This window comes from Budorcas taxicolor, chromosome 4 (genome assembly GCF_023091745.1).
Source record: "Budorcas taxicolor isolate Tak-1 chromosome 4, Takin1.1, whole genome shotgun sequence".
Taxonomy (NCBI): Eukaryota; Metazoa; Chordata; class Mammalia; order Artiodactyla; family Bovidae; genus Budorcas; species Budorcas taxicolor.
In genome coordinates, this window is record NC_068913.1 from 29,634,983 (window position 1) to 29,651,119 (window position 16,137).

The window sequence follows — 16,137 nt, forward strand, 5'->3', positions numbered from 1 at the left end:
GAATCAGCTATGTGTGTGCTCAGTGACCTTAGCTGTGTCTGACTTTGCAACCCCATGGACTCTCGCTTGCCAGGCTCCTCTGTCCATGTGGTTCTTGAGGCAAGAATACTGGAGTTGGTCGCCATGCCCTCCTCCAGGGGATCTTCCCTAGGTTCAAATCCCATCTCCAAATTAAGCAGCATGTGCCTGATCAACAGTTATTATCTCTGGCTTTACTTTCCTTGTTTTTAAAATGAAGGGAAAATTTCATAGGGTTTTGAGGATAAAATGAGATAATTCATCTTAAGAACTTAACACTTGACAACATGGTAAGTTCTCGATATTAAGGGTGGCTTTTATTATTTTTCTATCATTTTCCTACTGCTTCAGTTTGCTTTATTGTTTTCCCTCCCTTAATACATTGTTCATCATCTAGTGACCTACAATATTAGAAATAGATTGTACCTGGGCATCTGGATGTTTAACATTTAATATGTTCATAGGTTAAAGCAGTAGTGTAGTCATTAAAAATAAGAGATTGATAATCACTAAGCAATAAATTGATTCAATTAACTAATCTTGTGATTGGCTGACGAGAACAGTTACAATGCCCAATACATTGTAGGTAATAAATACTTCGTAATGAGTTCAAGACAGATGACAAAATATTGTTAAGATGGTAATGACAATTCGTAGTACTATGTGAGCTTTGTCTTACTGTCTCTATTTACTATTTTCTGGGGGAATCAATGTTTTTATCTTTCTATAAGTTTTCAAAATGTGTGTTTTATGTTTTTCTTCCATAGTACCATTGACAGTATCCATTTTTCAGATATGTTGGCTGACCAGAATCCATAGTACTCATACCATAGAAATGGATTAACTGAGGAAACATGATAGAGACAGGAAGGGAAAGCAAAGCGTCTGAATGGAGAAAGGGACTGTCTTGGGTCTGATGCTGACAGATGCCAGGATTATTCTGTGACCTGCAGTAAGAGGAGGGAGAACATCTGGTCCATTTAAACATTTTCTGATTATTTTCTACATGCCAGACAAGAGTTCTGGGACTGAGGGTCACAGAGTTTCCATGGAGTCTTCAAAATTTTCCCATATTCAGAGATTGTATTCATTTTCTCTTACTCTCTTAAAATATTACTATAGACCTAGTGGCTCAAAATGACAAATAGGTCAGAAGAGTGACAAGTTTCTAGGTTACAGTATAGAGGTTGGCCAAGTCTTGTTCCATGCTAGAGGCTCTAAGGGAAGAGACTGTTTCCTTGCCTTTCCCACTTTGTAGATGCTCCCCCTTCCTCTGTCTTCAAAGCCAGCAACTTCACATCTCTGACCTTTCTGCAGTCATCATCATCATCTCTCTCTCTGACTGAAAGAGGAAAAAAGCTGGCTCAAAAACAGGGAAGTCTCTCTGCTTCTAAGATCCTAGAGTGGACCCACCAGGATCATCTCTCTGTCTTGAGGTCCTTAATCTTATCATATTTACTAAGTCAGTGTTGCTATGCAAGGAAACATATCCACAATTTCCAGGGACTAGGACATCTTGGGGGCTATCATTCTTTCTACCACAGGATCAAACATAAATAACCAACTACAGTAAATGATGAGTCATTTGATAGACTGAGCTACAGGATAAAAAAGAAGACTTAACATAGGCCAAGAACTGGGGAACAAACCACAGAGGCAGGACAACTGAGCAAGGTAGAGAAATGGAGGATTTCACCTAGTAAATAAGAACAGAGGCATCCAAGATAGAAACAATAGCTTGAGCAAGCCATCTAGTTTTTTAAATTTTTATTTTATATTGAACTATGGTTGACTCACAGTGTTGTGTTAATTTCAGGTGCACAGCAGAATATGCATGTATCTATTCAAGTTCTTTTCTCATTTAGGTTATTACAGACTGTGAGTTCCCTATGGTACACAGTAGGTTCTTATTGGTTATCTATTTTAAGAATAGCAGTGTATACATGTCAATCCCACAGAATTTTACAGTACTTGGTCTTACAGTTAGGTCTTTAATCCATTTAGTGTTTATTTTGTATATGGTGTTATGGAGTACTTTAATTTCATTCTTTTACATGTACCTGTCTAGTTTTCCCAGCACCACTTATTGAAGAGACTGTCTTTCCTCCATTGTGTGATCTTGCCAACTTTGAAACAGATTAATACCTGGTTTTGATTTGCATCTCCCTGATGATTAGTGATGTTGAACATCTTTTCATTTACCTGTTGGTCATCTATTAAATATATATCTTCTTTGGAAAAATCTCTCTTCAGATCTTCTGCCAATTAGGGACTGTTGTGAATAAAGCTGCTGTGAAGTTGTTTTGTTAATATGGAAAAAACACATAACATTTACTATATGAACCACTTTAAGTATACAGTACAGTAGTATTAACTGTATGCTCATATCTCTAGAACTTTTCTCCTGCGAAACTAAAACTCTATACCTATTAAACAACTTTCCTTTCCCCCTTAGCCTAGCTCCTGGTAACCCCCATTCTAAAAATCTGACAACTTCAGATATATCATATATGCGAATCACGCAGTATTTGCCTTTTCGTGACTGGCTTACTTAGGATAAAGTTGTCAAGGTTTATTATCCCTGTTGTAGCACATGACACAATTTCTACCTTTTTTATGGCTGAGTAGTAACTCACTGCAGGCACATACCACATTTCCTTTATCTCTTCATCTGACAATGGGCATGTAGGTTGCTTCCACCTCAGGCTATTATAAATAATTCTTCAATGAATATAAGTATATAGTCATCTCTTCAAGATCTGATTTTGAAATATTTTTTACTATATACCCAGAAGTAGAATTCCTGGATCATATGCTAATTGTTTTTAATTCTTTGAGAAATCCAAGTCTTTATGAAACTTTTGTACAGGTTTTTACTTTGTGCTATTTTTCTTTCCCACCAGCAATGAAAGACAGTTACATTTGTCTTATATCCTCACCTGCACTTGTATAATGGGTCCTTATTATTTTAGCCTGTCTGGTGGGTATGTAGTGAAAGCACAATACACTATCACATTTTCTCACAAAAGCTATATTCATGTCCATCTCAGGCCTTCTTGGCACACACCCTCTCTTTTGACTGGAATACTCAGCTTGTCTTCTCACTGACCCCTCACTGGCTTTCACACTGTCTTCCAGCTTACCTTTTAGAGCTCAGATCAAATATCACTTCCTCTTCTTGGAGAATTGTCACTGTCTGTCAGTACAAATCAGATCAGGTCCTTCTGTTCTATCAGTACTGTGTCTCCCCTATACCTCTTGTACACAGAACAGAGCCAGGGGTGTATCATAGATACTCAATATCATTATTTCTTTAATCACTGAAAATTTCAGTAGTCTGAGGAGTGTGCCAGCATTGGAGATATGAGGCTTTGCAGCTCTCACAGTAAACTATGGCAGCATTCTGGAAAGCAGTTTACTACCAGTTTTAGTCAACACAAAGCAAATAACCTGATAATCTTGCTCCTAGAAATGTATACTGAAGACATTCCCATCCAGGGTAATTACAGTACATGTACTAAGAAGCTCACTACAGCTTCTTCATGATAGGTAAGAAGGGAATCATTAAACCCAGTGTCCGTTATTATAATAACGAAGGTCAAAATGTGAAGGTCACACCATCAAAGAGATGCCATGTATTACTTGGCTGTTGCAGACTAGATAATGATAACTGCATACAGTGATGTTTATATAATAAATGTAGTACTCAGTGAGAAAATTATACAACAGAAATGATAAAATTTACATAAAATGAAAATATATGTCCATAAAACAACAATATATAACTTTAAGGAATCCTATGAACAGAACGATGTACATAACAAGAATTAGACTGCTTACCTTGGAGGAGGAGGAGGAAAGTACAGGGATTAAATCAATAAACCAACAGGAAATGTGTCTTAAAAATAACTAACATAAATTAACAAATGCTGCTTTAAAAATCATAGGAAACTAAATACCCCTTTAAGGAAAAATACAAGAATTTAATTGTATGCTATATCTTGTCTCAAATTCTTTCTGCTTTTTATTTTTGTAAATTAACCATTATGATTGCTGGACTAAACTGATCCTTCACTTAATGTATGAAATCTTTGGCCTTCATCAATAGAGGACTGTGTTCACTTCTGTTGGAGAAGTTTATGTCCTTCAGCCAGCTGAACTATTATACAAAAAGTTATCTTTGAAGGCTTTAGTTTACAGTTATCCGTGACTTTCCTCTATCTCCACCTCACCTAATTGCAAATGGAATTAAATCCATATACTGAAGATTCATCTCTCCCTTTCCCCCATCTCTTACCACAAGTGTGTTTCTGTTAATCAAGGTAAACTTGGTATCTGTCCATAGAAGATTAAAGTGGAGAGCCCCCACATTTCCAGAGTACCAAAAACAGACATTTAAGGGTCATCTCTAACCAGTTCACTTTCTAAGTGTTTAATGAAGATGATTTGTTAACTTAAAAGAATATGTAGACCTGTAACAGGGATTAAGTAACGATAATACGGTGTCCACTGAGAGCTATGGCTATGAGAACACCCAGAGAGCAGATCAGATTATTATTTCAGTTTTAAAGAGACCATGACTTACAGGTAAATTTTAGAAAATGGCAGAGCTGGGACCTCAACACATGGCATCTGCCTTGAAATCCAGGATATTTTCCAACTACTGTGTTTCAAGACACAGAGATTTGGCTGGTTGTGTGTATTCATTTCATTAGAATGTAAATTAACTATTTTCCCAAAAGTGGTTAATATAAAATGACTTTGAAGAGAGGACAGTGAAGAGAAGTATCTTGATGGCAAGCTTTTCATATTGTACCTCAAACCCTTCATGTTTTAACAGAAGCAGCTTCATTCTGCAGTGAATGGTTTGTGCTGAAACACTTTGCTTACCTCCTCAGAGTCTAGGCTAAATGCCTAGAGAACTCACAGATCTTCCACCCAAGGCAGATATGCGCTCTTTACTTCTTAGACCCCTGAGACATTCTCTACTCACCACAGTCTCTGAAACTCCTGCTACAATTAAGTGCTAGATGCAGGGGAATGATCATGTTGGTGTGGCTTTGGGTTAGAAGTAGGACAATTCAGATGGAGGGAGTATTGTCACTAAGATGACAGAAAAACTGAGCCTCTGTTCTGTACCCCCCCCCCCCCACACACACACCAGAGATCCATAATTAGACTGCTCTCCATGAACAGAAATAGCCCTGGGACAGCTTAGGTGTCCACCTTAGAAAACACCTGCAACAGAGCAGAACAAAATCCCTGAGAATAATTGGACAAAAGAGCTTAGTTTCCCTCACCAACAAAGGGAGAACAGCATGACTGGCTTCCCGAGCTTTCTGGGACACTGCAGGAAAGACGCACTTCAGTCTCACTTCACCCAGAGATCAGCAAAGCTGAGGCGTGTGAGACGACTAGGAGCAGGGAAGGAGGCAGCGGGACCACATATCAGTCCTGCAGTGGGAGCGACCATGTTCCCAGGGCCTTGCTCTACAAGGAGCCCAGCTGCTTGCACCATGGAAGAAACCAGTGCCCAGCACGGCCACTTTCAGCTCCCTGCAGATTTCTCCACTGAGGTTTGCCCCTCACTGGTTTTCACCCCCATGGTCATCAATTGCCTGAGTTTCTCCTTGCTCCCTCCCCACCACACACATAGCCTGGGACCCTTACCAGTGGCCAGCCCCAGCCTCTCTGGCTGCGCAAGTGCAGGGTGCCAACCTGTGCATATCCACGCTGTCAGCCCCATTACGAGCCTTCACTGCTGCGTGTGCATCTAGCGAGACCTGCAATCAAGGACGTCCGTGCTGACAGCCAAGGTCCCCGCAAATGCCTCCGGGCTTTCAGCAGTCAGCCCTGTCTCTTGTTACTGGCCTGAATCTCAACTTCTGCTCGCTCCTCCAGCTGTGTACCTGCACACCCCCAGCCTGGCTTGCATCACAAACCTCTACTGCCATGCTCACCCCTGTGGTGAGACCCTTCATCCATGGGAGTGAGTGGGATGATGTATCCAAAGTGCTGAAAGAAAAAAAAACAAAAACTGCCAACCAGAAGACTTTACCTGCCAAAGCTGTCCGTAGAAATTAAGGGGAGATAGACTTTCCCGAACAAAAAGAAAGCTGAGATAGTTCATCACCACAAGACTTTTCTTTCAAGAAGTGCTGAAAAAGAGTTCTTCACACTGAAAAGATAGTACAATAATTACTAACATGAAAACATATGAAAATATACAACACACTGGTTAAGCTAAGTATATAGTCAGATGCAAAATACTCTAATTCTATAATATGGTGATGTGTTAAACACAACTGTGTTTAAAGGCTAAAGTAGAAAAATATTTTAAATAGCTATAGTAATTTATTAATGGATACACAATATCAAACAAGTACAAATCATGACATCAAAAACAAACTAGAGAGAAAGCATATGTTTATATGCAATCAAAGTTATTAACAGTTTAAAATTAGACTGTTATTATCTATAAAAAGTTTCAAGTAAGCCTCAGGTTGACTGCAAAGCAAGAACCTATAGTAGATAAAGAGAAAGGAATTAAAGCATACCGCTATGGAAAAATCATCAATTTTAAAGGAAGGCATCAAGAGAGGAAAAAAAGTACAAAACAGCAAGAAAACTATATGGTGGTAGTAAGTTATTAGCTAGGAAAGAAAGAAAGCCTTCCTCAATGATCAATGCAAAGAAATAGAGGAAAACAATAGAATGGGAAAGACTAGAGATCTCTTCAAGAAAATTAGAGATACCAAGGGAACATTTCATCCAAAGATGGGAACGATAAAGAGGACAAATGGTATGGACATAACAGAAGCAGAAGATATTAAGAGGTGGCAAGAATACATAGAAGAACTGTACAAAAAGATCTTCATGACCCAGATAATCACGATGGTGTGATCACTCACCGAGAGCCAGACATCCTGGAATGTGAAGTAAAGTACGCCTTAGAAAGCATCATTACGAGCAAAGCTAGCGGAAGTGATGGAATTCCAGTTGAGCTGTTTCAAATTCTGGAAGATGATGCTGTGAAAGTGCTGCACTCAATATGCCAGCAAATTTGGAAAACTCAGCAGTGGCCATAGGACTGAAAAAGTTCAGTTTTCATTCCAATTCCAAAGAAAGGCAATAGCAACTGATGCTCAAACAACCACACAATTGCACTCATCTCACACGCTAGTAAAGTAATGCTCAAAATTCTCCAAGCCAGGCTTCAGCAATACATGAACCGTGAATGTCCAGATGTTCAAGCTGGTTTTAGAAAAGGCAGAGGAACCAGAGATCAAATTGCCAACATACGCTGGATCATCAAAAGAGCAAGAGTTCCAGAAAAACATCTATTTCTGCTTTATTCACTATGCCAAAGCCTTTGACTGTGTGGATCACAATAAACTGTGGAAAATTCTGAAAGAGATGGGAATACCAGACCACCTGACCTGCCTCTTGAGAAACCTATATGTAGGTCAGGAAGCAACAGTTAGAACTGGACATGGAACAACAGACTGGTTCCAAATAGGAAAAGGAGTACGTCAAGGCTGTATATTGTCACCCTGCTTATTTAACTTATATGCAGAATACTTCATGATAAACCCTGGGCTGCAAGAAACACAAGCTGGAATCAAGATTGCCAGGAGAAATATCAATAACCTTAGATATACAGATGATACCACCCTTATGGCAGAAAGTAAAGAGCAACTAAAAAGCCTCTTGATGAAAGTGAAAGAGGAGAGTGAAAAAGTGGGCTTAAAGCTCAACAATCAGAAAACAAAGATCATGGCATCTGGTCCCATCACTTCATGGGAAATAGATGGGGAAACAGTGGAAACAGTGTCAGACTTTATTTTGGGGGGCTCCAAAATCACTGCAGATGGTGATTGCAGCCACGAAATTAAAAGACGCTTACTCCTTGGAAGAAAAGTTGTGACCAACCTAGACAGCAAATTCAAAAGCAGAGACATTACTTTGTTGACAAAGGTCCATCTAGTCAAGGCTATGGTTTTTCGAGTAGTCATGTATCGATGTGAAAGCTGGACTGTGAAGAAGGCAGAGCGCCGAAGAATTGATGCCTTTGAACTGTGGTGTTGGAGAAGACTCTTGAGAGTCCCTTGGACTGCAAGGAGATCCAACCAGTCCATTCTGAAGGAGATCTGCCCTGGGTGTTCTTTGGAAGGACTGATGCTAAAGCTGAAACTCCAATAGTTTGGCCACCTGATGTGAAGATTTAACTCATTGGAAAAGACCGTGATGCTGGGAGGGATTGGGGAAAGGAGAAGGGGACAACAGAGGATGAGATGGCTGGATGGCATCACCTACTCGACGGACAAGCGTTTGGGTGAACTCCGAGGGCTGGTGATGGACAGGGAGGCCTGGAGTGCTGCAATTCATGGGGTCGCAGAGTCGGTCACGACTGAGTGACTGAACTGAAGTTATTAACTATGAATAATTATTTTAAATGTAAATGGCTCAAAGTGAAAGGACTGCTGTGCTCTAATGTTCACTGAAGGGTTATTTAAAATAGCCAAGATAAGAAAATGTGGTGTATACATAAAATAGAATATTATTCAGCCATAAAAAATGGTTCAACATGGGTGAAACTTGATAGCATTATGCTAAGTGATATAAGACAGAGAAAAATAAATGCTGTATGATCTCACTTATATATGAAATAAAAAATAAACATTGAACTCTGTATGAGGTGATGGATATTACCTTAACTACTGTGGTAATAATTTCACTATATATGTCAATCAAACGATCGTGCTGTACACCTTAAACTTACATAGTAAGGTATGTCAAGTACTTTTCAGTAAAACTAGAAGAAAATGTTAAACTCACAGAAATAGTAGACTGAAAGTTACCAAGGGCTGGCAGATAAGGGAAATGGGACAATGCTGGTCAGAATGTGGAAGCTTCCAGTTATAAGATGTCTAACTGCTGGGGATCTGATATACAGCATGCTGACTTATAGCTAACAATGCTATGTTGTACACTCACAATTTGCTATAAGAATCTTCTTAAATGTTATCATAGCAACAAAAATGGTAATTATAGGAGGTGAAGGCTGTATTATTATGGTAAACCTTTCATAATATGTATTTGTATCAAATCATCACATTGCCTTTAACTTATAATCAACAAACTGTGTATCTCAATAAAGCCTGGAAATAATACAAAAGTTCAGTCTCTATTGGAGTATCTGATTTGAGGATTATATACCTATATAATCCATGTATTCTCAAATATAAATATGTTCACATGTTTATGAATAAATTAGCTTACTTACTTAACTGTCTTCCTTTTCTTCTGGGAATGCTACTAATTTTACTTTGGAAAGATTTTCCTATAGGATGACTTATGACTCATTTAAAAACCCTTTACATATAGCAACTCTAAACACTTTCTCACAACCTCCTTATCCAGTACACTCTGGGACAGGCTATAACTTCTCTAAGAATTTTTCTAAGTATTCCACATAGACTCATTTGGAATCCTTTTTAAATAATAATGAATACCTAACATTTCTCATCCTTTTGTGTATACATTAAAATCTTTTACTGTTCCATGGATAAAATCTTTCAATATTTTAAATTTATTTTAAAAATGCTAAATTAAAATGGCAGCTACTTTATTGATACATATAGAAATCTTTTTTCTTTATATGTATAAAACAACACACCTATATTGTTCATTTGCCTTCATTAACATTCTAATATGAAAGTAATGCATTACAGAATATTGGCAATTAGATAAACAGTATGAAAAAGAAAATTAAAACCACCTACCTGTTCTTCCACCATTGAGAGAGAACTGTCATCCAATTATTGTGTTTCCTTGAGGTTAAAACATCTGCCTGGAATGCAGAAGACTCAGGTTTGATCCCTGGGTCAGGAAGATCCCCTGGAGAAGGAAATGGCAACCCACTCCAGTACTCTTGCCTGGAAAATTCCATGGATGGAGGAGCCTGGTAGGCTACAGTCCATGGGGTCGCAAAGAGTCGGACACGACTGAGCGACTTCACTTCACTTCACTATGGTAGCATTAGGCATAACTCTATACCATTCAACACAGTTTTACCCTTATGTAAGATGATGAAGGGACAAATCCAAAGTATTAAGTAACTACTGTCTCAGAGTGTATATTGTTTAGAAGTCAATTTTACTTCATTTTTTAACCTTCACTAATTTTGTAAGAACATCTTTTTTTTTCTCAGCATTTTAAACATGAAACCACGGCCTCACAGAAGTATAGTTACAATGTTAGCAGTTGCAGTATTAGCAAATTGCAGAGCCTCAGACTCATACTTGGTTCTCCCGACATCTCAAACCCCAACATTCTTCCCCCAGCAAACCAGTTTCCTCGTGTATTTGGATTCTGGCTACAGTTTGTCCTTTTGACTAAATTAAAAATCATTATAAAAGTTTGCCTTGAAACACCCTCAGAGTGTTAGTAAATTAAGGCTAAATCTCAAGTATAAATTTTCAAGCAATTAGTTTTGGTTTTGCCGGAGCAGAACACCCCACAGATGATGCCGAATAAAAACCATTTACACACGACGATAGTGCATTTCTTGTAAAAACGTTGGGTCTGTAGCAGCGATTTGCTAATCAAATTCAGAATTTGATTTGAAATGCCTCCGGCAGGCAGCCAATCCAGTTATGAAAGAACAGAAGCAAAAACCAGAACCCTGGTGAGTCTCCCTCAGAAGCTAGCTAGGTCCTTTGCTCTCGTTAGCAAACTGGTTCCATAGGAAATCACTGCAATTGCTCCTAAAATAAAATATCGTTAATTTTTTCAATAAATTATTGGACTGTACGAGACACAAAACATGTACATTTTGGAATCTAGAGTTATAAAATATTCTGACATGTTTTAATATAAACAGGAACATTTCCAATGATTGCTTGGATCGAAAATGTTTTTCCACTTGACATTTGTTTATACTTCCTAGGAAAGAAACTCTATTTATGGATAACTGAATAACACAAATAAACATCAGAGAGAGCTGAAAAATCAGCTTTGATTATGCATGAAAATCTACAATGTCATTGTGTACTCTTATGCTGTATTCTGATTGCCTGTTTATTTTTACAGAACTGCTGGTGAGCCTATGGAAGAGGAGCCAGCCTTGTGAAGTGCCAAGTCCTCCCCAGCCCCCCACCCCCGATATTTCCTGTGTGTGACATCATTGTGTATCCCCCCACCACCCAGCACCTTCAGACATGTCTTGTCTGCTGCCTGGGTGGCACAGATTCGATGGAACATAAACACTGGGCACAAAATTCTGAACAGCAGCTTCACTTGTTCTTTGGATGGACTTGAAAGGGCATTAAAGATTCCTTAAAAGTAACCGCTGTGATTCTAAAGTTACAGTAAACCACGATTGGAAGAAACTGCTTCCAGCATGCTTTTAATATGCTGGGTAACCCACTCCCAGGCCCAAAGGATGAACTAGAAACATGCAACACAGCATTAGATACTGTTAATTATAGATGCTACGACAGCCAGTGAAATTTTGGGCAAAACCTGAGAAATACTCATTCCTGACATTCTGATCAGTTTTTTGGGGGGTAACTTTTTGTCAGACAGTCTTAAATTGTTTACAGGATTTGCTTTCAGCTATGAACGGATAGCAATTCCCGACAGATCACGGGGTTTGTTTTGTTTTGTTCTGTTTGTTTTTGGCCTTTGTTTTAACACATGGTTCAACTCTTGCTAGTAAGAGTCCAACATGGAGGAACTGAGATGAGGCTTTTTTTTCAGGGGAATAAAACATGCAGTATCTCAAAGTCCAGTGGCAAAGGAACGTCACATATTATATGTAATTTTTTGAGAAGTCATGCCGCTTCCCTAACATCCCTCCCTCTCTGTGTTCTGACACAGGAACTCTGCAGTTCATGTGGGATGATGGCTCCCTCCACCCATCCCCCTTCCCCCCTCCCCCCACTGTACATCTCTTGCTCTGAGGACAGTAGCTCTGAGCATATGTTCCATGGAGTATTTTAACTGTCTTTGAAAAAGTGTGTCTTTTCCAAGGCCATCTTAATCTGTTCCAAATCTATCAAGAACTTCTCTTACTTTTATTTTAGTCTTCCATTACTTCCTTTCTTCTTGCCTTTCATCCTTCCTTCCAATTAAAAAAAAAAAAAGGTGAGGATTACCCACAATCTCCCCAATTACTCAGGAGCTTTGTGAACTTTGTTTTTTTTTTTAATTTCCCAGGTTAACACAGTTGCTTAGTCTGATGTATTCTTTTAGCAGTAAAACCACTGAGGGTAAATATGGTTTAAGCAATGTTACTGAATTTTCCAGATCTTTGAAATGTGTTAATGAAGGCATTGCCTATTTGTAGTCACCTAGAACTGAGTTAACCTTGAAATTGTGCCTTCATGTGAAAACAACACAACACAAACTTAACCTTTACACATGTTGCCTTAGTGTCAAAGGCAAAAAATAAAGGACATTTATTTCTGAGATTAAAAGCAACTTATTAAATATAAGTAGGTTATCCCCCTACCTCCCATTATTCTATTTCAATGTATAACTCAAACACCTAAAGACATTGATGTAGAATACCTCACAGTATTTAATATCTGACGATGCTTTCAAAAGAATTGATGTTGCTTTTTATATATTTTCCTAACTCAAAGGATATATTAAAGCCATAAGTGAAGATTGTCATGCTTTTATTCAAAAATCTGAAAGAAACCTTAATTAAAACAAGGTTTTAGGGAAGGCCATGATATGAAAGATATGGAACAATATGGTTTTAGTTAAAGAGGACTCCAACCTGTAAATCAAAGATGAAAGATTTCACTCACGTAGAATTATATAACTCCCTTTTGTTATACAGTCAGACCATATTTTTCATGCATTTGGTTTTCTTAGGATTACCATTTTAATTTTAAAGACTTTTATTACATATACAAAAATGGCTCAATACTTGGTTTAACATCTTAGAAATTTGAGACACTCTTTGAAATAGGAAATCTGAAATGGAATGTAACTCAGTATTAAAAATTACTTTCATTGCATAAGGGTAAGGTCAACCTAGATTCACAATAGTAATGAATTTTTTTTCATGATATTTTTAGAGAAATTGATGCCAATCATACTTGCTAGCTCTTGCTATTTTTGCTGTAATTACTTAAGGAGATTTACTTAAAGAAACCAAAGGCTTAAAAAAAAAAAAAATTCCCCCTCCCTTTAAAAAGGAAAGCTCTATCATATTGTAATTGGAAACATAATTGTGACTTTTTAAAATCAACTTTGTAATTACAAATCTCTATTCTTCCTCTCAGTCCCGCCAGATATTTTTTTTAGACTTTGAATAAGAAAATGAAACAGTATAATGCAAACATACTAATTTACTGAAGTTTCCTACAATAATTTTACCTTAAACATTACGCATAGTCATCAGTCTGATAAAGCCAAATCACTAGCACATCGCCATGGTTTTTAAGATTTAAAACCTTAAACATTAATGAGTTAATCACACATCCTTCCACGTGATACAGGACCCAGTTGGTTGCAGTTAGAGCCTTTAGGATACACAGAGAGGCAGATAAACTATGGAGAGGATTAATCACAGCTGAATGTAGTTGTAAGAACCAAATGCCAGTGCTTTTTGATTGTACCGTTACAAGATGGCGTGTAGCCCTCAGGAACAGAATGGAGGCTTTTGGAGAATATCAGTACTTTTGAAATAGAACAGAATTTTTTAAAACAGGTAGTTTCACTTGGTATAGTTTCCTTAACTTACACATTTTATTTTTATTGCTCACAAGAATTCCCAGTAAGAGGCTGTTAGAAAAACTCTTCTGTAAGCATTATCAATAATATGTCTCTTTCTATTCCCTGCTTCGAAGGGTAATTACATAGACTTTCTCACAATCTTATAACAACTCATATATGAGGGATAAAAATAAATGTTTTTGTGAAATCTACTAGTAAACAATACAAGGAGTGATAATAGGTACAAAATGAAAATGTAAGAAAATCTTCTCAATTGTATAATCTGGGGTTATATATTAAATTGAAATCCAGTTTTATTAAGTGATAAGTGAAATGGAACTCAAATGATAATAGAGGCTATTTAATCATTGCTTAGTAGGTGAAAACATTTTGAGATGAAATATTTTTAAATATTTTAACAAATTTACAACATCAATACTTTGGACACCTGATGTGAAGAACTGACCCATTGGAAAAGACCCTGTTGCTGAGAAAGCCTGACAGCTGGAGAAAGGACAACAGCATGAGATGCTTGGATGGGATCACTGGATCAATGGATGTCAGTTTGAGCAAACTCTGGGAGACAGGGAAGGACAGGGAAGCCTGGCGTGTTGCAGTCCATGGGATTACAAAGAGTCAGACATGACATAGCGACTGAACAACAATGACATCAATAGTGGAGACAAAAGTCAGCTTTTGGAGAAAAGATACTTATGAACAAACTAAGTCATATTTCTGTGATCAATTGTAGAAATTGAAATCATACCTTCGGTTTTAACTATAAACCTTTGCAAAATTCTCCCACACCTCTCACTGGCAACATGGTAGATTTGAAAGCAGGACAGCTCCTCACAGAAAGATTTCAGAAACTAAGACTGGTCTTCCCCAACAATTCAGTACCATTTTATTTCAGAAGGATTTCCCCAAAGCTTTGTGGATTTACTAGGATTCTTTGAAGATTCCATATGGCTATAAAATGATCATGTGGAAGTTCTCCTGGGAGAAAATTTCTCTCCAATCAGCATTTTCAAACCTATTTTCTATCCTAGCATTTATGTTTAGGACAATTTAAATATTTTTTTTTTTACTATTTATCTTTAGAACGTTTACTCTGTCTCAGTGGAAGTATTACATGCCTAATAGCCACAAAACAAATAAGCCAAAGGTTCCTGTCTTAAAAGTGATTTATTCCAAGCTTGAAATAATCACTGTTATGAGTTTGACATTGTCATTTCTAGCAGTATCTATCTTCCTGATTCAGGAATGAAACCACTTCACTTACTGAGTAAATTTTTTTTAAAAAAAGTAGTAGTAGGAAACAACACACCTTGAGCCATTCCATAGGAGGGCATTTTCATCTCCAAAAGAAATGAAAAGCAGATGGTGTACGCTAAGAAATGAAGGCATTTTGTCGTCGTCAAAATTGATCATCAGCATCGTCATGATCATCATCAAATATGTCCTGTGTTCCCAAAGGACACAATTATATTTTGGTTTCCAGCACTATTTTGTGCTGTCTATTGCCTTTTGAATGAAGTATTATGAGTACTAGATCACTTTCATCACACCCTCACTAAAATACATAAGTGCCTGCATGTGGCTTCTTTTCCTGGTCATATTTACATTGAAAATCTTACCTTTTGCCTCCTAATAGCTTGTTTTTACTCCATCAAATGCTTTGTGAAGCACAGCATGATTGTCTTGTGACCAGAGCATAAAGTTTTTAGATGAACATGGTATACTCACAAAGGCCTACAGAACTTGATTTCTCCAAATGAACTGTAGTTTGTTTTTCCTGTGGTACACCTGGCAGGTTTTATATAATGGTTTATGCAACAACTGAGTCAAAGTTATTGATATTCTGGAAATAGCTGGGTCAGACAAGTGAACCTTACACTTTTGATCTGGGGCTGCTTCTGCTTGACCTCAATGATAGGGTAACAGGGTTGTAATAATTTCTCAAACCATCTTAATTCTCAAACTGGAACATTTAGAAAATATGTGGTAAATTCACCATACAGTGCCAATCTTTCTAACCAATAATTTCCTTTCCACCCCTCCCCTCCTTCCCTTGTCCAACTGCCAATACCAAATTGCCATATCGAAACTATCAGAATAATTTCTTAAATCTGTTTCCTCAGTAGAAGCAACCTTGGCAACTTACTTCCTATGACATCACTAGGTACTGCCATTTTATAATATATAAACACTCTGGTACACACTCTTTTTCATCTTTCAAGAACCACTTGACTTATTGCTATTCTCAATAGATAAATCAAGTTATTGTGTTTTAATCTACAGCTTTGGACCTGTCATTTGTTTCATTAACACAGAATTTTTCTTTTTGTCTCAAATGCAGTTTTCCACCGTTCTTGGTACTGCCTA

The 16,137-nt window shown here is 37.6% G+C and overlaps 1 protein-coding gene across 1 annotated transcript in view; it reads left to right on the plus strand.

Moving 5' to 3' along the window:
• The window catches only part of HDAC9 (histone deacetylase 9), a 584,217-nt gene extending 572,877 nt beyond the window's left edge, over window positions 1-11,340 (plus strand). The window contains exon 25 of the mRNA XM_052639177.1: window positions 11,113-11,340. Coding sequence (XP_052495137.1) covers window positions 11,113-11,152 — 40 coding nt within the window. The 3' untranslated portion in view covers window positions 11,153-11,340. The remainder of the gene's footprint in view (window positions 1-11,112) is intronic.
• The last annotated feature ends 4,797 nt before the right edge of the window (window positions 11,341-16,137 follow it).